This window comes from Solea solea, chromosome 1, assembly GCF_958295425.1.
Source record: "Solea solea chromosome 1, fSolSol10.1, whole genome shotgun sequence".
In the NCBI taxonomy this organism is placed as follows: domain Eukaryota; kingdom Metazoa; phylum Chordata; class Actinopteri; order Pleuronectiformes; family Soleidae; genus Solea; species Solea solea.
The window spans coordinates 15,133,895-15,158,573 of NC_081134.1; the positions used below are offsets into that span (position 1 = coordinate 15,133,895).

Below are 24,679 nucleotides of genomic sequence, written 5' to 3' on the forward strand. Positions count from 1 at the left end.
TTGATTTTGGAAATACATTAAAGGAGAGTGTGAGTGCAGGAAAGTTGTGCATTAAATGCTTGTGACTTGAAGTGTCTTTTGCATATGGACACTGCTCTTTTCAGATTGAAACATTTTCCCTTCACAGTTAGATTTTAAATGACCTTTCAGCTGGAAGGAAATTATATTCTTGTTCTCTCCTCCTTCACATCCACTAGGCCAACTCTGGCAGTTGGGATACAAAGTGGCTGATGAGAAAGAACATTTAGTCCCTGAAGATATCAGTAATCCTGACATGTGAATGCAGCCGATGCTTCCTCCCACTGTAGAGGAAAGACTACAGAAAGCCACTGTGAAGCCTTAACGTACAGAGCAGCTGATTTCTTAAGGCAGCATCGCCTAACTTGAAGCAGCTGGATAAAATCCACACTGTAGTGATTGAGTGGCGACTTGCACTTTGTGCATGGTGCACCTGTTAATTAAAGGAATATGCTCTGCCCACGTTTCCGTTTACTCTGGGTGTGAGGTGGCAGATTTTTTACTGAAAGTGAAGTAATCAAAGCAAGGTAATCGAAGCAAACCGTGCATGAAATTAGTTTGACGTTTCAAGCTGCATCTTCTTGTGAATTCAGTTACTGTCATTTGATATTTGCACTTACTGTGTCTTTATTTTATATAACATTCTCAAACAAAACAAACAACAAACAATATTTTTACAGTTAAATGCAAAGAAAACAATTTAACCGCAGTTAGACGCTATTTCTTTTTGAATGCTCAGCATTTAGGTCTGTGGACATGTTATTGTAGTCTATAGTGTATGATTTATGATTCTACCTCTCCATGCCAGTCTATCTTGAATAACAAAGATGGTTTAATAACAGGTAAGAGGTTGCAGTAGGAAATCAGCCAATGGGTAAAAAACATGTTTTCATTTCAGTCTCAAGAATAGATTTATTAAAAATGTGGGATTTTGGGATTTTGAGCATTTTCATTATTTCCTTGTTAAACCGTCAATGTACTGTATATGTTTCTTGAGATTCTTATGAAAGACACATCACAACATTTTTCTTTACTCTGGTGTAGCATTGGCCCTAGTAATGTATTTAAAATCCATTGAAAAACAACAACACCAGTGATATAATTATGTAGTAAGTGTACGCTCTTCATGTAGTGACAGTTCTTTTATTTAAAATGAAAAGATGAAAGTTATTACTTTGTAGTGCACCATAGGTCTGCAAAGTGTCTACAATCGCATTGTTTTGGTTATATTACACTTAACACACTTCTTTGTTTCCTTCTCACACGTCTCACAGTGTTGCTTCCGGCAGCAGCAGGCAGCTGTTTTCAGTCAAAGAGCTCTGATTAAAAACCCTGTACTTTGCCTGTCCACCACTGAACCGAACATCAAAAAATAGCAAATTGCTGGTGAATATAACGGAGCATTTAGCAGCTAAAGAGCCAAGTGTTTCTTTAAAGAGTTGGTTGCGACTCCAACAGCTAGAACTAACAGGGCAATCGATATTGTACTAACGTTCACCAGCTTGTAGGAAACATGTCTCCAAATGAACACTAATGTTGCTGAGTGTCTTAAAAGACAACAGTTTGCTAACACATTGTTGTGTTTGCATTTTGTTGTGCTTCAACCAGGTTAGCACATCATTACATAGATTTACACCAACGATTTCTTCACCTTTTGGGACGTAATGTGGTGCGTCTACCGCTCTATCCTCCACGCCAAACCCAGGTGACATAGTGTGAAAGGCGGGCTACACCCTGGACAGGACGCCAGTCCATCGCAGGGCCACACAGAGACAAACAACCGTTCACTCTCACTCTCACACTTGCGGCCAATTGAGAGTGTTATTTAACCTTGGCATGTTTTTTGGACTGTGTGAGGGAAACGGATGTAGACTCTAAATGGCTTAAAGATGAAATTTCACAAATGCTTCAAGGAAGTTGGTCATAGATATCTGCCACTTATCTGGCAAGCAGTAAGTGAAAGAAGCAGAGGAGGGACAGCACAAGGCTGATTTAGAGAAGAGGAGGACATGGGAAAATTTAGCACGACAGGGGACAAATCAAGGGGGAGGAAATGTAAATGTTGGAGACAGATTGGTGTGTTGGTAAAGAAAGCTGACGCAAACAGGAAAGGTTGGGTTCACCACTCATACTGGAAGCACTGTCAGGTGATTAGAGCTGTGCTGAGATCTCCAGGCATCAATTCAACTATTAATTTAATTTTAAACAAATGCTGCTTTGAGTAAATTCAATATCATTCAAGACAGATTCTCCTCACGGTGGATTAAAATAACCTCACGCCTGCATCCTGCGCATATGCACCTCTGTCTATGAGTTCAATGTATGCAGGGGAGCGCATTAAAAATTGATGCTGTTACAAAACACGAGGCTGCAGCAAGATGGATGATGGGTGTTCCAAAATGAAAGGATCAGCTTTGTTGAATCCACTGTTTTTGATCATTTTAATTCAGTTAAAGTTGCTTTGACTCTGCATTGAGTGGCTAATGTCACTGTATGACTGTATGTAATAGGAAAATCCACACGCCCAGGATGGTCGGTGATGGCCAAAAACTAGAGATCTAGTAACTCCATAACTCACCTTTCATGCACAATTTAAATCCTGTGGCCAGTTGCAAAAAGCTTAATGGGAATCATAAATGACCAATACTCTGGCTCACATTATCAGTTAAGGTTTCATTAAGGGAAGCTGTAAACCCTTCCCCCTTAGTAGCTTCTTCGTAATTAACAATAGATTATCATGGTTGTATATGGTAATTCTCACTATGTGTGCGTGTGCTGATGCAACTATAAGGGATTGCTGACATTTTATCTGCTAATCGTACACTTTTTAGAAAATAAGACCAGATCATTTCAGTGCAGGACCACTCGTTTGGTGTGCCTCCAATTGGTTTTTATTTTTATTTTTATTTTCACCTATTACATTGAATACTTTTGCGTCAGAGGTCCATCAAATGAGGTTAAAATCTGGGTGCGTTAGGGGTCACTGAATTGAATATGCTTCAGTTTTCATCATTGCATCTCTGATGTGTCACTGTCTGGACCCAAGCAACCCACTGTGGGATCTGATCTTACTTCCCCAAATGAAACCGGATCTCTTGAATTCAATGTGCCCTCTAAGATCTCGGTGATGATTGGTTGACGCAACAGTCCATTACTACTTCCCAGCTCTTGATATTCAACCCATTCTCCTCCCTCTGGCGCAAAGAGGAAAACTCGACCCCAACTTGTCCAGCCTCCCTTGTTCATTTAGTCTGGGGGAATTCAGCAAGTCACCACTGCAGCAAGACAACGTCCAACAATCGCAGAGCCTAACTTGGAAACTCTTTGGATAAAATGGGAGCCCCAGAGGAGGACGAACCACGTCCGCCATCAGACATCACAGTGTTTGGGGCTAACTCTTCGCTGCATGGTCTGAGCCACATCTTTCTGCCGGGTGGAGTGACTTTTCGACGGTTACTTTGGGCTGTCGCATTCTGCTCCTCCCTCTCCATCTTCCTCCTCCAAGTAGCCGACCGTATTATTGAGTATTACCAATACCCCCATGTCACCCTCCTGGATGAAATGGACAGTCCTGTCATGTATTTCCCCGCCATCACCATCTGCAACTACAACCGCTATCGAAAGTCCCAGATTCGCAGGAACGACATCTTCTGGATGGCTGGGGTTCTGGGTGTGGAGCAGGGTGACTTTGATGACTTCATGGCTGCTTTAGGGCAGCCCACAGACAACAGCAAATTTTTCCCCAGCAAGACCTTCAACATGCTGGAGTTTGTGCAGAGAACTAGTCATAACATTGAGGAAATGCTGCTCGACTGCAAATACAGAGGCAAGGACTGTGGTCCAGAGAACTTTACCACAGTGAGTACGACTCCTTCCGTGGTTCTGTAGCCTCAGGTCAAATCTGTGTAAAGTACATTAGAATTATCAGCCAAATCACTGATCCCTAGTCTAATTATAATATATATGAGAAATTAAATCTCAATATGTATAGGAATATGTAAATATTTAAACTAAATAAATCAAAATCCAAGGAGTATTAAATAAAAGGATACCATTTACCATGACTTTAAAGTGAGAATTAGATATATACATAAGACTTAACAGCCTTTCAAAGGTTATTATCCTGAATTCTGAATGCGTCATTATGTCTGCGATGAAATTAATTGGTTTGTGTTGATTTAATGAATGACATGACAACAGAAAACCGCTGTAAGAAGAGGGGCTCTTTATAAAGTGAGCATTGTCATGGTGAGATTAGCACATCCACATCAGTTATCATTAGGGAAGAGACATCACAATTTTGTTGTCATTGCTTAATTGTCTCTTTAGTAATGGTCTTGTAATCCTACATTTTTTAAATAATTAATACCATGTTTGTGGAAAGATTAAGTAGCTCAGGGGGGCGGACCAACAGGTACGGGATGTGTGTGTGAAGAAAAGGTTTCTGAGGCATACTAATACAGCCGGTGCTTAAAGTAGCAACATATCTCCTTTCATTGTGTTGTCAGTACTTGCACTGTGTCCAATTCTTTAACAACTTTTAGTCTTTTTTTTTCTCAAGGGAGAAAAAAACGTCCCTATATAATGACTACTGAGACGCCATATGGTTCAGCAAGTCTTTCTTGACATCATGCATTATGAAGCAAACATATGCTGTTTAAGATCATACAATACCATATTATTGGAACGATCGTCTCAAGAGGCAACAAATGTAGTGACACAAAAACAAAAAGTGCTGTCATATGTATAATGAAAGTGTCATATTTGTTAACTCTTTGCACTCGTTTTTGTTCAACCCACATTGTTTCCTTCTCAATCTTTCAGGCCTTTAGCAAAGAGATAAAATTATGTCAGCAGAATTTGTATGGAACTTAATCGTCTTGCTGCAGAGACAGGGGAAGGATTGTATTTCGATGAAATGGGCCATTGATTTGAACGATGAAAGCCCAGCACCAAGATGAGGTTGTCATGCTGCACACTTTCTTTGAAAAACTGGCAGCAGTGAAAGTGAGGCAAATGATTTATATTAATTACTTAGTACAGCCAATAGTGGCAAAACTATTATTTGGTATGAGACAATGGTTACAAATTGATAGATGATGTTTGGCTTTTGAGACGACTCCAAACCTAACATCTGCTGTAAGACAAAAAAAACAAAAGAAAAAGCTACAGACTTTAACGTGACAATGGTGCAGTGGTTTTGACTCCCAGATTAAAAAATTAATGTGTTTATGAAACGAGGCAGATTTTTTTATCAGTGTGGTCAGTCAGATGACCTTGGCTCTTTCACATACCCACGCACAAAGGGCAGATTTCAGCTAAATGTCAGAAACTGGAGATGCTCTGGGGCCCCAAGTATAGAGGGGACTAATTAAAGATTCATGGAGCTGCCTGAATTCCCTCATCTCGGCCTGCTGATCTTACTGTGGGAGGCTCAGAGGCACGTCCTCTCACAGGAGTTGAGATGTGATGGATTTGAGATTACCCACTATGTACCTCAGCAAAATCACTGCATGATGACTCACACCAGGGCCAGACAACATCTATCAATTAGTCAACTGAATTTGTTAAAAGGATGAGAAGATGATAACATTTACTTTTAGGCATTTTGCTATCAAATTAAACAGCAGAACATTTTAATAAATGAATGAACTGTGTGATAAATCAATCTCTTTTTTTTTTGCTGTCCTCGTGTGTTTATGTCATTTGCATTTGTCTCAAAGTCAAACAAAGGAGCCATGGAAAGAGATTCTCAGCATGCCTACAGTGACAGGAAACACCAGATGTTTTTAACTAATGAGCTGAATGTTGGCGCAGTGGTACTGGGAGAGAAGAGAGGAAATATCAGGGCCCTGAAGTGCAATTATTCCTCCTCACATAAATGAATGAAACATTTTTTTTGGTGAGAGGATACTTTAACTCACTGGAGGAGAACAATTCAGATATTAAAAGGCTGGCAGATGGTATATGCTGGAAATGTTTTACCCCGTGCTATAAATACACACAGAAGGATAGACTTGAATGTCCCTATATCAATCTGTGAGTGATGATGTGGTTTCCTCCAGTTGTTGTTCTGTGTGACACTGCTGTTCTACTAAAAATGCATCAGACCGTGAATATGACTTTAGGAAAACTTTCCAGACTTTGACACAACCAGTTAGTCGAATAACTGTTGTAGTGAAGGCTTTATTTATTCATTAACAAAATTAAACTCGTATACCTCCGTCCTGTTGCCCTACACGCCGTCTGTGAACTGGTGTGTGTGTGTGTGATTGATTGTCTCATTAATACTCGGAGCGTAAACACCCCTAACACAGCCCTACTCACTGCTGTGGATTAAAGCTTCAAGATGGGCTTCGACCACATAAATCATTTGTCAGTGTGTGTATATGCAGGACACATGCAGGAGTTAGTGTAATATCATTTCAATCGATCACCAGCTCAGTGCTTTGGTGAGTCAGTGCCAAGCAAATTCATCCATTTTACTGCTGATATCATGTGTTGTGATTGAACTTCCTGTTAAGGTATCAGCCTTTGTTGAAACCAAATCTAGGGACCCTTGTTAATATTACATTATGGCATGTCTGCAGTGTTGGGAGACGTGTTCAGGTTCTGCCAAACCAGAACCAGGATGTGGTGATACACAATCATCCATTGCAGTATATTCTGGTGGCTGGCTTTGGAGAGCAAAGAGAAGAGGAAAGTCTGAATTGGAACCTGTTCAGTAACAACGAGTCTCTGGCTGAAGACGAGCAGTGTGGGAGATGAGGAAAAAAGCAGGTAGAGAGGTAGTTTTTATTAAAAAAAAAAAAAAAAAAGAAAGATGGATAGTAACTGATGAGCAAGAAAGAGAGTTAAAGGAGAGAGCTAAGAGTATGTGGAAATCAAAGAGAAAGGATGAGAGAGACAGCATAAGGAGACAGTGCTGTGCTGAGATTGAGGTGGGACTGGGACTGAGCTGAGGACTGACACTATTGTGATTCAGCCTGCTTTAGAGCCAAGCCAGAGCCATGATGCACAACTGGAAGCTTTAGGGAAGATGAAGGGAAGAGGTGTATGAAGGAGCACGAAATTATAGTGCTGCCGAGAGTGTGAAGCGGGAGGGGCGAATGAAATAAAGCTCCACTGTGCAAACAATGAAATAAACAAATCTTCGGCAGTGAGCATAGATGACAGGCCGACTAGCAAATACCTAATATGTTTGTTCCATTACTCAGTGTCACTAAAGGCCAGTGTGAGAGCCAGTGTTACTGTAAGTGCAGTATTGGCAGTTCGATCAATGGCGCTGAAGAGAAGTAGTAAAGGAATTCATAAGAGGGATGCTGTACGCGGATGCTTTTTGCTGACGCGCACATCTGGTAGCAGATACTGCCGACGGCTGACATTGGAGGTGCTGGTTGTCAGAAGCTCTTAAGTTAATTAGCTTGTTAGGTGGAGACACCAAACACAAGCGTGGCTTTGTCCAAAACCAATACTGTTGTTATGTTACGTTGTAGATTAGCAGCTTTCTGGCATGTTAACCATACAATAGCATGTCTTCAACCTGTTTACTGTCCAGTATTATAATGCTTTACTTGGTAATGATGGGACAAAATGACGGAACATGATTTCTTACCACTTGTCCTTTGGATCTTGGCTTGCCTGTCAAGCCTATTTTTAGCTTTTGTTCCTACTAATGGACTATGGGATCTATATTCAACTCCCTTAGCCAATAAAAGCAATGCAGTGCTTCTTCCAAAGTATTGTATCGCTCTCTTCTTTCATGTAAACTGAGATTTCCTTCGACATTACGTGTCGTTGTACAGGGAAAGCCAGACATGACACATTGTTTGAAACAGCAATATATTTACAGATAGAAAATCCTACAAATGCTTGAAAGCGATGGCATGTGCAGCCTTGGATGTTACCGGAAATGATTTGAGTTCTTAAAATGTTTACCTGACGGTGGAAAAACTGTTTTGCAGGCAGTTTATACATTGCACTTTTGGGCCTCTGGCAAGTGCTTACTTTGCTTAATTTCTGAGCAAGCATGCAAAATAGATTCAAAAGCCTACAGCTGAGCAAACAAGATGAGGACATGCTAAAAAAAGAAGAAGAAAAAAAAAGATTATCCTTTGCAAATGAAAGTACCGAGGAGGAAATTTCAGTAGTGACTTTATCAAAGTGTGACTGCAGGCTGCAGACTGAAAGCTTGAGTGACAGCGCACCTATGTTTTTTTTAGTTGGATTCTGTCTGGATGGAACAGGGAAGAAAGACTCGGGTGCAGCCAACAGCGTCTGTTTTTTTATTGATTCAGACTGCATCTGCTCTTCAGCCGCTCTGCCAGGGGGGCATATACAGTACATGCTGTGTCAGAGATGTTAACAACTGTGGATTTCAAAAAGGTAACACTGCCTCCTGTTCTGCTTTTTTTCCATTACTGAACCTGGAAAACAACATGCTGCAGAAAAAAAAAGAAAAAAAATTGCGTTCAAAAAAGAAAAAGATGAGAAAGTTTAGTGACCAATAAAATATAAACTGAATATACACTCCAAAAAACCCTCTGGGTTTTATTTTGGATTTTATCTTACGAAGTACATGTCAATATTTCTCCCTTTTTGATTAATTTTATATGGGATATTTCACAGTATATGCCTCTCATAGTGAGAAATCCATTCTTGCTTCTCTTGCATTACTCAAACAGCATACAGAGTGGCTGTGCTACATTCCAACGAGGAGGTTAGTTTAATATAGAGGCAGGCCACAAGATGTCTCCCTCTGCTTAAGAAGCTGCCCATCCACTAGAGTGACGGACCTGATTGCAAATGCTTCAGGTTTTTTTTTTTTTCTCTGACTCTTGGTCTTAAATCACAGTGTAATGATGCCGCAGCTTGTTTTCTAGCCTTGACTTCAGCTCTGGAAATTCTTAGGGACTCAAGTTGTCAAGTTTTCATGTGAATCCAAGTGTGACATGCTGCATTTTAAGTAACCTCACGAAAGCATCCAAAACTGACAGCTGAGAAATGTTGATGTAATGTATGTGGAATACTACGATTTAGCTGTATTTACTAGAGCTTTAAATGTTAAAGGGACGCCACGTTTTTCATGTGTGAACAATTTAAGGCTAAAACAAGAAAGTGTTTAAGGTGGTCTGTCAAATTAAAATGAACTAAATAGATTAATTTCATGAATTATATTCACATTCCTATCAATGACAAAAAAAGACACTCATACCTAAAATGGTTAATTGATTAATCAATCAATTTACAATTATGTGCAACTGTTTTATTTGACAATTACTGATTCTTTCAGCTCAGATGTGCGGGTTTACAGTTTTTTCTTCGTTGTATTACACTGAATATACATTTGATACCTCAGTCACTATTAAATCAGTAACATCATTAAAATTGCAACCCAAAAGCTTAAAAAAATTCAGTTTTAATATTATACACAAAGTATGTATCACAAAAAATGCATTTTTGACATTTTTATCCGACATGAAGACTATATTTGTGTTCATCTGCATGTTCAGTCCAGCTCTACAGGAACTGGACATTCATTTCAGAGGTGTTTTTTTTTTTGTTTTTCTTTCTCCCCCTCTTTGTCTCGGCCCTGTCTGTGCTGGGTGTGTTTCTGATGTGTGACTAATTGCTGCCAGGATTTCATTTTGTGCTGAGCATTCTCACTGGGCCTTGACGGAGTTCTTTCCTTTTCTTTGTTCAAACTTCTCCTCCTCTAATGAGACCTATGGGGCTCAACTTGGCTTTGATATGAAAGAAAATGGCCGGTGTCATTCTCTGACAGCCCCAGGGTTTAACATAAAAAAAAAAAAAAAAAAACAATGAAAAGGAATTCATTCTTTTTCCACATTTATTTTCCATCATGCTGCAATCAGTTGCTCATTTGATAAGTTTTATTATTACACCATGTTTTTTTCTAATTAATGCTTGAATGCTGAGGCAGAGATGAAACGTGTTAATATTTTCAGGAAGAGAACAATAGTCATGTGTGAGCTGCAGTGTCTTTTCAATAAGGAGACTATAGGAGAACGAAGAATCATTAACTTTTGCTCCCAGCTATTTATTTTCCTGACTGATTGAAGAATTGTGTTGATTGTAATATTTTGATTAAATCATTTAAAACTTGAAAAAGATCAATAGTTCTACAACATTGTTGTCATGCAGTTACCTTCTTTCAGAGTGTTGTACCAGATTGGAAAACTTGTTGCCTCAGTTTCAGAGTTGATTGTAAATACTCAGACCTCCATATAGTCTGTCTGATAACACAAGTGCAGGGGAAGAATACAGACTTCATAGTCTCACAGCCTGTTCTTTACCTTTCTCTTTCTCATATCATTGAGTATGCAGAAAGAAAAACATGCAAACAATATGTGTAATTAAAGCTGTGGTAATGGAAAAGATGGCTCTGTGTTATGCAAAAACAGTTAAGAGTCTTTCAGTTCTATTGGTATATTTATCTGGTGTGTTAACAGCAAAAACAGAAATAGAAAGTGGAGAGAGCACACACCTCCTACAAGGCTGCTCCATTTCCCGCGGTGTTAATTATGTCCCCTATTTTGCAACAATGGCCTTTTAAAAAAAAAATGTAAAAAATAAAATCTGAATCCAAAATATTTTTAATAATATTTTTTTTCCACTGTTCATAATCTCCAGAAGATTTCATCCAAATCCATCCTTTACTTCTGGAGTTACACTACTCACAGACAAAGACAACCAAGATAACATTAAAAAGGAGTGTGGCATTGATATTTTTTCCTCAACTGGCCAATAATACAGTATGATTCCATATTAATGCTAGTAACATAACGTGGTCAACACACTGCTGCAGCTAGTTGCTCGCCCCCAAGTGGCCAAATATATATAATGCAGGGCGTCATCATTTATTTTAAATAAGCATCACAACACTTTGACATGTTTCACTTTTAGCACTTTACATTTCAAGTCCTGCTAATTAAACTGATCATAGTGAATTTTGAGTGCCACATGAAGCAAATCACGTATTTGACAGACTTGTGCCTGCATGCATCACACAGTTGAAAGCTCAACCGAAGACTGAAAACACATGTTAAAAACACTAATGGTGACTCACATGTTCTACAAGTGTATAGCCCTTGGAACTGCGTGTGATGAAATTGCATTTAATCTCAAACCCACTGACGTTTGGGTAATCCAGAGACAGAAAGCCACCTGCCTCACGCCTCCACTGAGCTTGTATAGGACAAATGAGCTCAAGCAATTAACTTGCAAGTTAAATGTGCCTCATATCTATTGACTGGCTTCAAAGAAATGGAGAATAAAGGAAATCAATGCAGCTGGTCAATAAGTGGAGAAACCAGTTGGCCAGCTGTAATAAGGTGGTATTGTTGGAGATACTTGACTGCCACTCGTGCAGCATGAGAATTTCCCCTTTCCGTTGTTTCTTATTCGTGATGATGCACACACTATTGTTCACCCTGTGAAATATATTGTTTTTTTATTGTGCATGCATCTTACATTTAATTTTTGCATTTCTTTCAGATTTATTTCTTCCATATATTTGTATAGCACTTTGGTCAAATGAGGTTGTTTTTTATGTGCTGCACATATGTCTACACTATAAAAAGTAAAGTGTTTTTAACACTTGAGTAATATTAGTGAAATGTTCATCAATACAACACATGCTTCCCATAGTGAGACATAAAATGGAACATTAGGAAAAAGAGGTTGAAACGTAGGACTAAGAATAAAGCCAGGAGAAAATATATATGTTGCAAAGATACAGCACTAGCAGTCGTCAATGGGTTTATATTCAGACAATTCGTGTAGTCGTTTTGCTGCTGCAAAGCCCTTGAAGTTGCACACAGAGGACACAACAATTACCACAGTAGTGAAGTTGTTTCTTTTGGTTTTCTTTATTTTCCCAGCCCCTAGAAAATCATTAATGTTATCAGATCATTAACCTTTGAACACAGAGAACATTGCTCGGCTTACTGCTATCTTTATTATGTATGAATAACTTTTTGAGCTATGATTAAATTGGCTGGAAATGAATCTTGATGTGTTGGAATAATCCTGTTGAATTAAGTTTTGAATCTTGGCCAAATAACAAATAATTGGTAAAGAAGGCTACCAGTGTTAAATCATCCCACTCTGACCTTCTGATCGTCTGTCTGTCTGAAGGACTGTTACTCGATTTCAACAGTTTGTGTGACAGGCTTCAAACTCGGCAGGTTACTTAGTAAGTGCATCAATGTGTGCAGCGGTGACTTTGGAGGTTTGGATAAGAAATGCAAGAGAAATTGGTAGAAATGTAACAGATAAACTGCAAAAACAGCACCAACATGGAACATCTTTTTCTAGTTAGGTGTTCCATGTGAAAATAACGTAAATAAACTTCCGAAGAGGCACATAGTGAACAGGTACTGCATTAGTTTTATTTAATGCAGAAAAGGAAAAACTGTTATCTTTTTCATTATGTATTCTCTCGTCCTGATCGATGGTGTGAACACAGATCATGTGTGATTATTGCAGCTCAATCTAATGACATTAAAGTTATAATCCTCACAGTGATCACACGTCTCCTTTCCTCTGCACACTTGGCTTCACTCTCAGAATTGCTTGCTATTGGTTTTGATTGAAACAAGGAAGTAATATAATGCCAGTGTGATAAAGAATCGTTGCATTAAAACCACAGCGCACGCATTTAAACAGACCATACATTTCAAATGCGAAAGGCACTCTGAATGAATCAGTGGTTATGTTTGACATTTTAAAGCACACTTGGTGGGAATTAGACGGTAGAAGTCTGCGGTGGGAAAGATTTTAAAGCTTTTTCTCTCTAGCGACAAGAGAGCAAAGAATAAGTGCAGCCAAATAAAAGTGAAATGATGGGTCAAGGAGATGAATTAAATATATTACTTGCAAACATTTACCATGAACATTGGTGTCTTAACAAAATATTTTAAGACATAAATTGTGTTTACTTCATTTTTGAGGTAAATGAGAAAATTAAGCTGCCTTGACTCAAGCATCGCTTTTTACCACTGCACCAATTAGAATATTGCGGCTTGATTATTCCTCCCATACAAAATAAGCTATACTGATAATAAAATGATGTTGTGCTGGAAATATTTCTTGTCTGGTACACTACTACTAGAGTTATGTTTCCCTTTGCTCCCTGTCTGTATAGCACATATTCAAGACTGTAAGATTTCAGATGAATTTGGCATGATGTAACATCACTTGTATCAATGCTAGCATCAAATCAAAACTCCACAATTCCCATAAGTCATTACAAATCATTTTCAGTTTGTGGTCCAATTAGTGCCATCTCACCTTGCACATGATAGTCAACTGTCTCCTCTTGAGTGTAAGTTTCATATTGTTGTTGTATATCGTGGCAGCCATGATCTGGTTATTCTGCAACATACTCACAGATTCCAGCTAACAATATGAAAAAATAGTTTGAGTATAGGAAGCTAAGCTGAATCCTCTGATAGCCTCACATAATTAGAGCAAAGCACTTTTAATACCAGCCAGTGCCACATCTGCATGCAGCAAAATGTCAGCTGTTATTACACCACCATTTCTGAAATTATATTTTAATCTGGCAGAGCAGGAGAACTAATGATTTTTTTTGCTATTTCGTTTTTAAAGCAGTTTTGATATTTTCCCTTCAACTAGATGTCTCCTTTTACTCCGTCTTTTTTTTTCTTTTGTTTGCACAATCTTTATTACAATTATTTCTACTTTGATTGATACCTTCCCCCCGCCTCTTTTACACCATTGGAGGTCTACTTCATCACCGGAGGAAAACACTTTCATTCACTGGCTCCACCTCATTCTCCATTCGACTGTAGAGCGAGGCAGCAAGCTTTATATTCGCTTCTGCAGGCTGCAAGTCAACAGTCTAAAAGGCATCTCTTCAATCTGTGCAAAAAGGGAGGAGTTGGATTCTGGGCGGCTACAGCACAAAGAGAGAAACCAGTGAAAACTGCAAGTATTGTCTGGCACTGGCGAAGGAGATGGAGGAGTAAAAGACCTGAGCAACAGGGGTAAGCCTCACCGGATTTTCAAAGTGATTGCCTCTGCGAGTGAAGCCATCGCTTACATCTGCAATTTTCACATCCATTTATCTATTGATGAAGGACTGGTAATGGTTACGCGTGATGGTTTTTGTTAATGACGTGATTCAGCTGTTTTCCTCAAAGGAATCCTTATGTAAATCAATTTTACATCCCCCAAGGAATTCACTTCGTTTGTTTACATCTTTTTAAGCGTGAACATTGGGACAGCTGAGTATTAGGAATTCACTGCTACATGGAATTTCTGCCTGGAGATGGCTGTGGGAAAAGCCGAGTGTAAATTAGGGAAGTACAGGGTGGACTAATAAAAGACTGCATCTACTAAAGAAGCACCTGCCCAGACTTGAGCAATTATGGTCAAAGCATCCACATCTGAATCAATGGTCCTGGGGACACACAAGCGACATGATGCCCAGGAAACAACTCTCCAAACCAATGATTCCAGCTCACTGAAATCAACATGGAAAGAGATCACGGTGGCTTTCATAATGAAGACCAAGATCCATGGTTTGAAGTTCATCTTCTCTACAGACAAGTCGAAACCGCAGCGGGTCATCTGGATGATGGCCTTCTCTGTTTGTGTGGGTCTTCTCGCCACCTGGTCCTGGAACAGAATCCTCTACCTGATGTCCTACCCTGCTGTCACAAAGATCTATATGGCTTGGGCTCACAACTTGTCCTTCCCAGCTGTCACTTTCTGCAATAAGAATGTCTTCCGTGTGTCCGCAGTGACCAAGCATGACCTTTACCACAGCGGCTACTGGATGGACCTCATGTACCCCAATCACACCGTGATGGAGAGGAGCCTTTCAATTCTTAAGGACAATCAAAAACATGGTCTCCTGAACCTGCTGGACTTCAGCAACTACACCCCACCCCCCAACTACCACATCAACACCACTGAGATGATGGGACGCCTCGGGCACCAGCTGGAAGACATGCTGTTGGAGTGCAGGTTCCGCGGCGAAACATGCACCTACAAAAACTTCAGCACTGTATGTACAGAAAGAAACATGGCATTTTGTCAGGTGTAAATATGAATGTTGTTCAAAGAGTGCATTAATAATTCATGCAAGCATTTGTCACAGCTCCCTCCAGCAGGCTTTGTCTAAGGATGTTTTAAGGTGTTGATGTTTCAAAGCCACAAAACCAGCCCGTCCTGTTTTTGCCTCTCAAACATGACAGCTTTTGAATTATTAAACTTGTGTTTTTGGAAAGTCACACAAGGAATCAAACACAGACCTTGAGTTGTGGTGGAAAATCAATGTCCTCACTTCAGTGTGACCTTTACAGGTTTGTGAATTACTTATTTGCCAACAATATTAAGGGGGGGAATAATTAAAAATGCAAATGTCATAAATCAGTCCAAATTAAAATTTTAGTTTCTCTATTGAAGCATCTGGAGGGCATGTAGAGTTGAAGTACGACTGAGTTTTCAAATTAAAAGACCAGATGGAAGTCTACTGTACCCTTTAGCAGAGTAACAGAGTGTGTGACATTTCCCAACCTTAGTGTTAATTAATTCCAACTGGAAAATTCCCCAATAAATACTTTCAACACAAACTTGCAGCTTTTATGGCCATCAGAAAATATTCACAAGGCCAAATGTCTGTGGTGAGAGTTAGGCACGCATTCACAGAGGCAAATTTATTTCTGCAGCACTGGTAATAAATCTGTGACCGCGATCGTCAGCACAAGCACACGCTGGTATGAAACCATCTGACTTTGATGCAAATCCAGACTAGATTCATCTAAAGTCAAGTTGTCAAATTCCGACTGTGATAGCTTTAACTGGACTGAGACTCGTGTGAAAACTACGCGCTCCAAAGAAATCACTTATCACGGCCAGTGTGTAGTCATTATTGGGATTTACATTTGCTGTGTTGTGTTTAAGCAACACATGGTCTAGCTGTGCTGTGACTCAATAAATATCTCATTTTATTATCTTACCATGAATGTAAAAAAAAAAATCACTCGTTAGATGCTTTCTACTCTTCTTTGCAGTCCTCATTATATAACCAGCAAGGGCAAAGGAGCAAAGCTTGGTAATCCGTCTCAGCTACATGTGAGTCTGTCAGAGTCTGGATATGGAACACTGATTTTGATCTCTGGGGATTGGCTTTGCTTTTGGCATGCTGGTCGAATTTGATGTCATCTGGCCACTTACCACGGTAGTATTTTGGATTTGGCTTGGTTTTTGCTCTGATATTTAACTGAATGCCAAATGACTTTATCACAGGTGGAATGCAATTGAGGTGTGAATTGTCAACAACAGGCATGGGAGGCATCTGAGTAGAATCTGAATATTCCAGTATTTCCTTTTGTCGTTAATTGGTAGTGTAGGCCGGGGATACATTTTATTTTAGCCGAAAGCTGCAACTTCAAATGATGCGGGTATTATTAATGTAGGATTTATGGCAAAATTACTTTTTTTGTCACTTTACAAGCAAGTGAATACCTAATCAAAAGTGAAAAACCACCACACACTGAAATTATTTTAATTATCTTTATTCATTACAGAACAATGCATTTTTCAGGAAATCAAAGCTGTACAATGTGGTGATTTTTTATATTTTAACTTTTTTTTTTTTTGTTAATCTATGAAATGATCATCTGGAATTGGTTGTCGTATTCCTACATTTCCTCAGCCTCTCAACCCGTTTGCTTAATTATTTCGTACTAAACCACGATGATGAATGAGCTCAGTTCAAAATGTCGAGTCTAATCATGATAGACGTGTGCTTGTTTTCCTGTATGGACGATCATTTCCCAATCACTGTGAATGAAATGTCAGCCTGGAAACAGTGAGTGCCAGAGTACAAGCTGAATATAAATCAAGACAGCTGGGTTCATTACTTCAGAGAGACATTTGATGTGAGCAAACTCACCACAGTGACTGCACATCAGTTGTTAAATACCACTGAGCTTTACTGGCATGGATTTGGTCTCTTACAATGTCTTTCACGTGAAGACACACAAAAATGTATTTTACGAACCCAATTTAACTCCAGCCTCAAGTGTGTCGTCTTTAATGATAGCAAATAGTACATTCACTTTAAATTACTCAAGGGAAATGTGCAGGGAAACGGAATAAAGTTTGATAGTTACTGCTACTGCTAAGTAGCACCCTTTAATTCCTCAAATCAGAGTCGGGTGTCTGTGAAGAGCTAGCAGTGGTTTCTCAGGTAATCACAAAACCTCTGCAATTATTGCCTGTCTTGCATAATTACATACTGACATGTGACACACGCCGTGCTGCTACTGAAACACACTGTAAAATGTTTCCCTTCTTGTTCTTCACAGATTTACACACGCTACGGAAAATGCTACACTTTCAACTCCGGATTAGATGGCAACCCTTTGTTGACAACGTTGAAAGGTGGCACAGGGAACGGCTTGGAGATCATGCTGGATATTCAACAGGATGAATACCTCCCTGTGTGGGGAGAGACAGGTCAGTGCAGCGCTATCCACCATTCTGACATTTACAGTAACATCTGTCATCTGAGCATGTAGATGTGTCACTTTATACAGTGACCACTCACATATGGTCACAGTCTCTCCCTAGCTTCCCTAGTTATGTCAATGGATAATGGCCAAAACATATGTCTCACTGAAGTTGAATTTTTGACATAAAACGTCATTATGTAAAGACTTTTCAGACTTTTTTTTTTTGTCTGCACAAGATGGACATTTTCTGCAGGGAGAGATGTGACCTTTGACACTTGGTCACCAATTCTTATCAGTTCATCCTTAAGTGCAAGTGAACATATGGAGCAAATTTGAAGAAATTCCTTTATGGTGTTCTTGAGATATTGCATTCATGACAACAGGCAAGAATAGGAACCTGAAAACATAATGGCTCCATGCATCCACAGCTGTTGCTGGTGTGGAGGCAGAACAAAACCCCCAGGATTCCACAGGTCTCATCATTCATTGATATCACTGCTGCAAAATCTTTGCATTATTCTGCTCCACACACAAGTGACTTACAACTAAAGTTTAAAGGCATATTGTCTTGATATATTACATGACTGGCATATTTTTCCTTTCCATGGTGAATCACAACACTTTCTGTGCCATATATTCACACGCAAGCTAGCATGTAATAAATCATTTGATGTACACCTGATATATTGTTGTACCCTACTAACCTACAAGTATTCCTCTCCACATTAGCTCCTGGCGTGTTGAAAAAATCTCTGTCCATATACAACTCAGCATCACTGCTAGTGGGAAGGATAAAGGGCCACAGAGTGGGTTTGCATAGCCATCCACAGCTTTTGTTCCATTTTCTGGCGTGCTGTATCCACAGATGAGACCTCCTACGAAGCAGGCATCAAGGTTCAGATCCACAGCCAGAGTGAGCCGCCCTTCATTGACCAACTGGGATTTGGTGTGGCCCCTGGTTTTCAAACTTTTGTGTCATGTCAGCAGCAACTGGTACCTAACGTTCAGCCTCCTCCCGTGCAACCCCCTCGCCTTTTTTTTGCTCTGCTTCATTGTGTGTTTGTCCTCAAACCCTCTCTGGCTAAAGCCCATTACACCTGTGTGACAGAGCATGGGGCAAAATCTGCTCTGTGATTAATCTTGTGTGGGAAATGTGCAGTTAAAACGTGTTAAATAAATAAACATCCAATGAATCTGGGTACAATAAATGAAACGGATGAATTATAGCAGCCAAGGTCCGTTGATAGACCAGGGCCAAGTAATGATTGGATGCAAGCGAACAAGCATACTGCCCTGATCCATGCCAAATAACCTCAGACTCTACAGCAGGCAAAATATCTGGCAGAGTATTTGTTTTGTTTTCCATAAGCCTTCAGTGCTTTCAGTCAGCGAGAGAATATAAAAAAATTCTGATTACAGATATTTGAATGCTTGGGGAAAACGGTCTCACGTGGCACATTTGAAGAGAAGCCAGAGAGAAGAGCTTAGAAGAGTTAAGGATTTCACACAGACGTGGTCAGCACATGATCAAAATATTAACTATGATAAATATAACATCAACCTAATTAAAAAGTGAATTAATTAAAAAAGAATCTCATAATTAACGCCCTTAAAAATACATTAAAACATGAGGGATTTTTCTCAGCAGCATTAGTGATAATATGAGCTATTAGCTGCCACTTTCACTCAGTTTCAAAGCTTTACTATAAATTAAGAAGAGGCTCCAGACTTTATGTGTCTTGATAGAAGGAAACGTTGCTGTTATATTAGTTTAGTTTACATATCCACTAACAATTAAACTAAGTATTCATAGATTACCCACAGCAGTTTTTTTAATTGTTTTTATTGCCCAGTATCAATGACAGCAGAAAGACAACGTGGCAGATTTGTTGACTGTCCCCTGCCACCAGTGAAGGATGACAAGTAATAACTAGAGTTGAGTCTGAATTGATTAGAAAGCCTTGAGTGAAGGGTCCTAATACTTATCTCACATGGATTTCCTATCCAAATGTAATGAAACTGTAGCGCAGCTTTGTGGCATTACCACAACAACATTTAAACTGTCTCCTTTTGTCTACACTAGAATAGCACACAAGCCAAACAACGCTCTTTGGTTTCCAAAAGTAAGCATTGTCAGATCAGGAACATTTCCACTGTCAAACAGCAACATTCTAAGTCAGGCAGCTGTGCCACAAAGGACTGTAGGTTTCTGCGACGATTACCGCTAAGATCAAGTGTATTTTTGTGCTCTAGGCTTATTAAAATTTATACCACACAGCCATTGCCTGGTATTAAGTAATGGATACACCAGCAGTAAACCCAATTCATTACTTTAAGAATTAATCGAGCCTACTTTAAATGATTTTGCTCCTAAAGTTAATGGTCTTGGTCAGTTCCTGAGCATGCGATAAAGGATGAAATAAATTCTTCACCCCTCTTTTCGCAGACTAACATGGGATGATTGAGGCAGAATTTTGGTCTCTTGAAACAGACACTTGGACACCACAAATGTGACAAATTTTATTTTGTTTGTTTTTTGAATATATGATTTATAAAGTATGTGTGTGTCTCTCTCTCTCTCTTGCTCTTTTTGTCTTTCTCTCTGTACATGGTGTATCATTCAGCCATCTCCAAAGAGAACAGAATCTGATCTGTTTATCACCATCACTGAAGTTTCCTCCAGGAAGCAGAAGTGCATGCAATGTCATTAATTACCATGACACAAGTGCCCATCCCAGTGTCAGCCACAAGACATGTTTACGACCTAGAGGATGTGTTACATGAATTAGGTCTGTTATTAAAATCTGGACAGCAGTGATTTCAGTCAGTCTCCAATGGTGTTATAGTGTGAAACAATGTTTGAAAACCTTTTTAAATGAATTTGGTTTTTAATGCAAGGCTGTAACTTATGAATCACAATGGATGTGAAGAATATGCCGTCACATTTTGGACTACAATTATGCTATTACTACTATACTATTATGAGCTTTACTTCGAGGAAAGAAGAGTTTTCACATGAGAGTGGGCGTTGTAGCTGTCTTGTTGCTGTGCTGACAACAGGTTGTCTGACTGTACAGAGGCGTTGACCACTTTCTCTCCCTTACCTTACTGTTGCACCTCTCAAATCTTATTTTTGATAATTATGTGGGCTGTGTTCCCTCACCCCTCGCCCTAGATGAGACGTCCTATGAGGCCGGCATAAAGGTTCAGCTCCACTCTCAGTCAGAGCCTCCTTTCCCTCATCAGCTGGGCTTCGGGGTCACCCCCGGCTTCCAAACGTTTGTTTCCGCACAAGAGCAGAGGGTAGCGTATAACTGTCTGGGCTTGCTGCATGCCACAGATAAAGAAACAAACTTAACCAAAAAAAAAAAAAAAAATCAGTTATGCATTAGAGCTACACCTGTCATCAGGTTCCATACTTTTCATCTGCTGGCATCCTTTCCTTGGGGACTTTCCCAGCTCCAGTCTGTGTGGCTGAAGCTACAACATCTGTAGTCGCTTGTTGTCGTCATTGTCTTCTCTATTTATCTATATCGAGCAGTGACTGTGTTCCATTTCAGCTTGAAGCCTTTCATCTGCGTCTGTATCATCATGAGAGCTTCTGCTTGGCTTTGCTCTTTTACTGTCACGCATAGTTCTCTTCACATTTTATTTCCATGTGTTAATGGGTCGATTCACTGGACTGCCCCTTAATGTTATTTGGAGGCACCAGCAAATGTGATTCATTATAGATTTTAATTTTTATTACCCACGAGGACTCTGGCATCAGTTTGAAATCCAGCATTTATTGCACTATTGTTTTATCTCTAGGGTAACTCCAGTTATGAGAGTCTCTAGACTAGAACTGGAGCTCAATAAAGTCTTAATCAGGTTTGCAGGTTTGTACTCTATCTCTGTCACACTTTATCGACTAAGTGACATTACATTGTCAAGAGTTAGCCAGGTGGGAGCTGGTGGAAATGATTGGGAATTACAGTGAACGCTCACATGACAAAAACTGTAATTTCCCTGCGAGAAGAAGCCTTCAGCATCGATTGTTGGCGAGCTCCAACTGCAATTAGTGCTATTTACTCAAATGCCCAAGCAGGCATCAGTGCCATTCATAAATAATTGGCTGATTTTTGTCATGGTGATTTGTTGTAGGCATTGTTGTCGTAAATTGACTTTTAAAATGGACTGAAAGTCTCACATTTGGTTATATATGACCATGGTCAATCTGCAGAGAGAAAAATGTTATGTTTAAGGAAGCTCTAAACATGATGCAAACATTTAGTAATTAATGTAGACGGAAACCTTTAAATTAATTAAAATAGTCCTCATTAGAGGGTTCAATTAGAATTCCCCAAGTTACTCATAACGGCGTTGACCTCCTCCTCACCTCGTTAATGAGTTTCCCCCAATGAGACTTTAGACCATGTATGCACTGCATTTGCAGTCCATTATAAAACTGACTGTAGACACACACCGTTGTTTTAAATCGCTACTCAACAATAAAACCACCGTCATTAACTTAATTAATTAGGAACTCTTTCATTAAATATACCAGCTACGCATTTCTGCTTAATAAAACCTTATTATCTGTGTAATGTCTTGTATATTTATTTGGCTGTTCCCATTTGATTACCGTGAAACTGTTTATTGTTCCGACTTTCGTTCTTAGACTGCAACAATTTGTTTTGTGGATTGTGGTGTCCTGTTCTGAAAAGACATATTTGACAGTCTGTCTCTAATCCCATGGTACTCTGCTTCCTGCCGTGGACTAGACCTGCATTAGTAATGCCCTGCATGGTGTCTGCTTGCTGCTACACATGAGCAATAACGTTGTTGGACATTTTATGCACACATTGTCTCGGTGCACATTTTCATTTAAATGTATGCATATATTTTTTTTTGGTTTTATGACATTTGTCCTCTGTCTGCATATGCGTGCTGTATTGCACTTGCTTTTTTTATTTATTTATTTATTTTTTGTAATTTGTTATGTGTTGTGCTTATAGACTGAGTGGAAAATGTGTTGTTTGCTCTTTCAGCTTCAGTACCTCCCTCCGCCTTGGGGAGATTGCAAGTCCACCCCTATAGAGTCTGAATTCTTCTCCACGTACAGCATCACCGCCTGCCGTATTGACTGTGAAACCCGGTACCTGCTGGAGAATTGTAACTGCAGGATGGTTCACATGCCAGGTATGAGGTTGGACCGCCATAATCAGTGGAAAATGTTACACACCTTTGTGTCCTTGTGTCATTATCTTCATGTGTCATTTCAAACAGGGACCTCAACAGTTTGCACACCTGAGCAGTACAAAGACTGTGCTGACCCTGCTTTAGGTGAGCCCAAACTCTGTACTGTATACGAATCAATAATTTGTGTAATAGTTTTGCATAGCAGACGATCTCAGCCTTGAGATACAGTAATGCCCCTGCAGGTTTACCTCGGGAAATATTTTTTAATCTCAGACAGCACTGAAGCAAAAAATAATAAAGTTAAAGTATTGTTTTAAAAATCCCATTTGGGAAATTTGTAATGTGTCTGTGCTTCATTGGCATCAAATAAATCCCAGAGTGCTTTTCTCTCCCTCCTCTTTTAGCTTTAGTTATTACTTGCTTTCATGGAAAGTGAACGATGGCAGCGAATGTAGCTTCTCCGTTGTGTGAAGATATTTTAAGTGCAAACTGCATGCAGTGTGTTTGATTTGTCGTAGTCACCGCAATGTTTTTTGAATGACTTTGATCATCCACAGACTTTTTGGTAGAGAAAGACAACGATTACTGTGTCTGTCAGACCCCCTGCAACATGACTCGCTATGGCAAGGAGCTGTCCATGGTTAAGATCCCCAGTAAGGCATCTGCTAAATATCTGGCTAAGAAATTCAACAAAACTGAGCAGTATATTGGGTAAGTATTATATGGTAGTCGTGAGTTAAAACAGGTAATGGCCTCTTTTCTTTTTTTTTTCTGTTGATGGATGGATGTACTGTAGCAAGACCCGAGTCTCCATCGTTCACCTTCAATGTAACAATAACCAAAGATAGTTAGGAAATGTGAGTTATTGTTTGGTGTGGCGCAATCTCACCGGAAATATCATCTTTTGCATATGCTGTTGTCTGTCTTTTCTCCAGAGAAAATATATTGGTCTTGGACATCTTTTTTGAAGCTCTGAATTACGAGAAGATTGAGCAGAAGAAGGCCTATGAAATTGCAGGGCTTCTCGGTAAGCATTCTCTCAGCCTTGGGGTCCACCGTGACAGAATCAGCGCTCTCAGCGGGCCGTCGCTGCTGCATTTCACGACGTGTTCACACATGGTGTTTGAGGTTACTCCTCTTTGAAGTCATGAAACAGGCTCAAGACATAATAATCTGATGCCTTGTGTCTGATGAGACGTTGGGGCTGGACGTTCTGCTTAGATTATGACTGTCACACAACATTGTTCAATTACTGTACCTGCCCATGCATCATCTGTTCATCTCTCTTTCTCTAGGTGACATTGGAGGTCAGATGGGGCTGTTTATCGGAGCCAGCGTTTTAACAATACTGGAAATATTTGACTACCTATACGAGGTAAAATTAAAAATGTAAAAAATGCTAACCATTAATTCTCAATGATGTCTTAATATAGAGCATACAGTATATCGATGCACTATATGCCAAGGATTATTAGGGACAAATGCATTCTCTCTTCCCTCCTTAGCATTAGATCAATAAAACGTTTGCTTTTGCAGCTAAATTATTTTACCCCAAGGGAAACTGTTTCCTTTTTCCATGTCAATGATTGTGTATTTAGTAGATTTAAACTTTGTATCTGATGGGTTTTTTTTGCGTTTAGGTGTTTAAGGACAAGGTTATGGGTTACTTCGTACGCAAGAAACGGCCACAGCGTTGCCAGAGCGACAATCTGGTAATTACAGTCTCTCAGAATGGATCTGACTGAATGAAATGAATGTAATGAGCTCAGGAACAACAACAGCAACAGCAGCAGCAGCAGCAGCAGCAACAAATGTCTGCTCATACTTAAAGTGCTACTAATGAACAGCATCTGAGAGAAAGCAAAGCCACACATTATGTAACCATTCCTGCAAAAACTTTTGTGCTTTTCTAGAGAGCAGTCATTATTTTTTACATACAATGTTTGTTTGTGTTTTTGCACAGCATG

General features: G+C 39.5%; 1 protein-coding gene across 6 annotated transcripts in view; it reads left to right on the forward strand.

Annotated features, from left to right (window-relative positions):
- Positions 1-24,679, forward strand: part of asic1c (acid-sensing (proton-gated) ion channel 1c) — a 77,492-nt gene that overhangs the window by 46,172 nt on the left and 6,641 nt on the right. For 2 of the 6 annotated variants that reach the window (XM_058639299.1, XM_058639315.1), the window contains exons 1-9: positions 14,058-15,076; positions 17,385-17,535; positions 18,397-18,524; positions 22,562-22,712; positions 22,800-22,856; positions 23,270-23,423; positions 23,648-23,739; positions 24,008-24,087; positions 24,353-24,424. In XM_058639299.1, the coding sequence (XP_058495282.1) occupies positions 14,435-15,076; positions 17,385-17,535; positions 18,397-18,524; positions 22,562-22,712; positions 22,800-22,856; positions 23,270-23,423; positions 23,648-23,739; positions 24,008-24,087; positions 24,353-24,424 (1,527 nt within the window). In that variant the 5' untranslated portion in view covers positions 14,058-14,434. Of the gene's footprint in view, positions 1-3,250; positions 3,877-14,057; positions 15,077-17,384; positions 17,536-18,396; positions 18,525-20,706; positions 20,835-22,561; positions 22,713-22,799; positions 22,857-23,269; positions 23,424-23,647; positions 23,740-24,007; positions 24,088-24,352; positions 24,425-24,679 lie in introns of those variants that run through there. The other 4 variants (XM_058639340.1, XM_058639333.1, XM_058639307.1 and 1 more) reach the window with 4 other exon arrangements.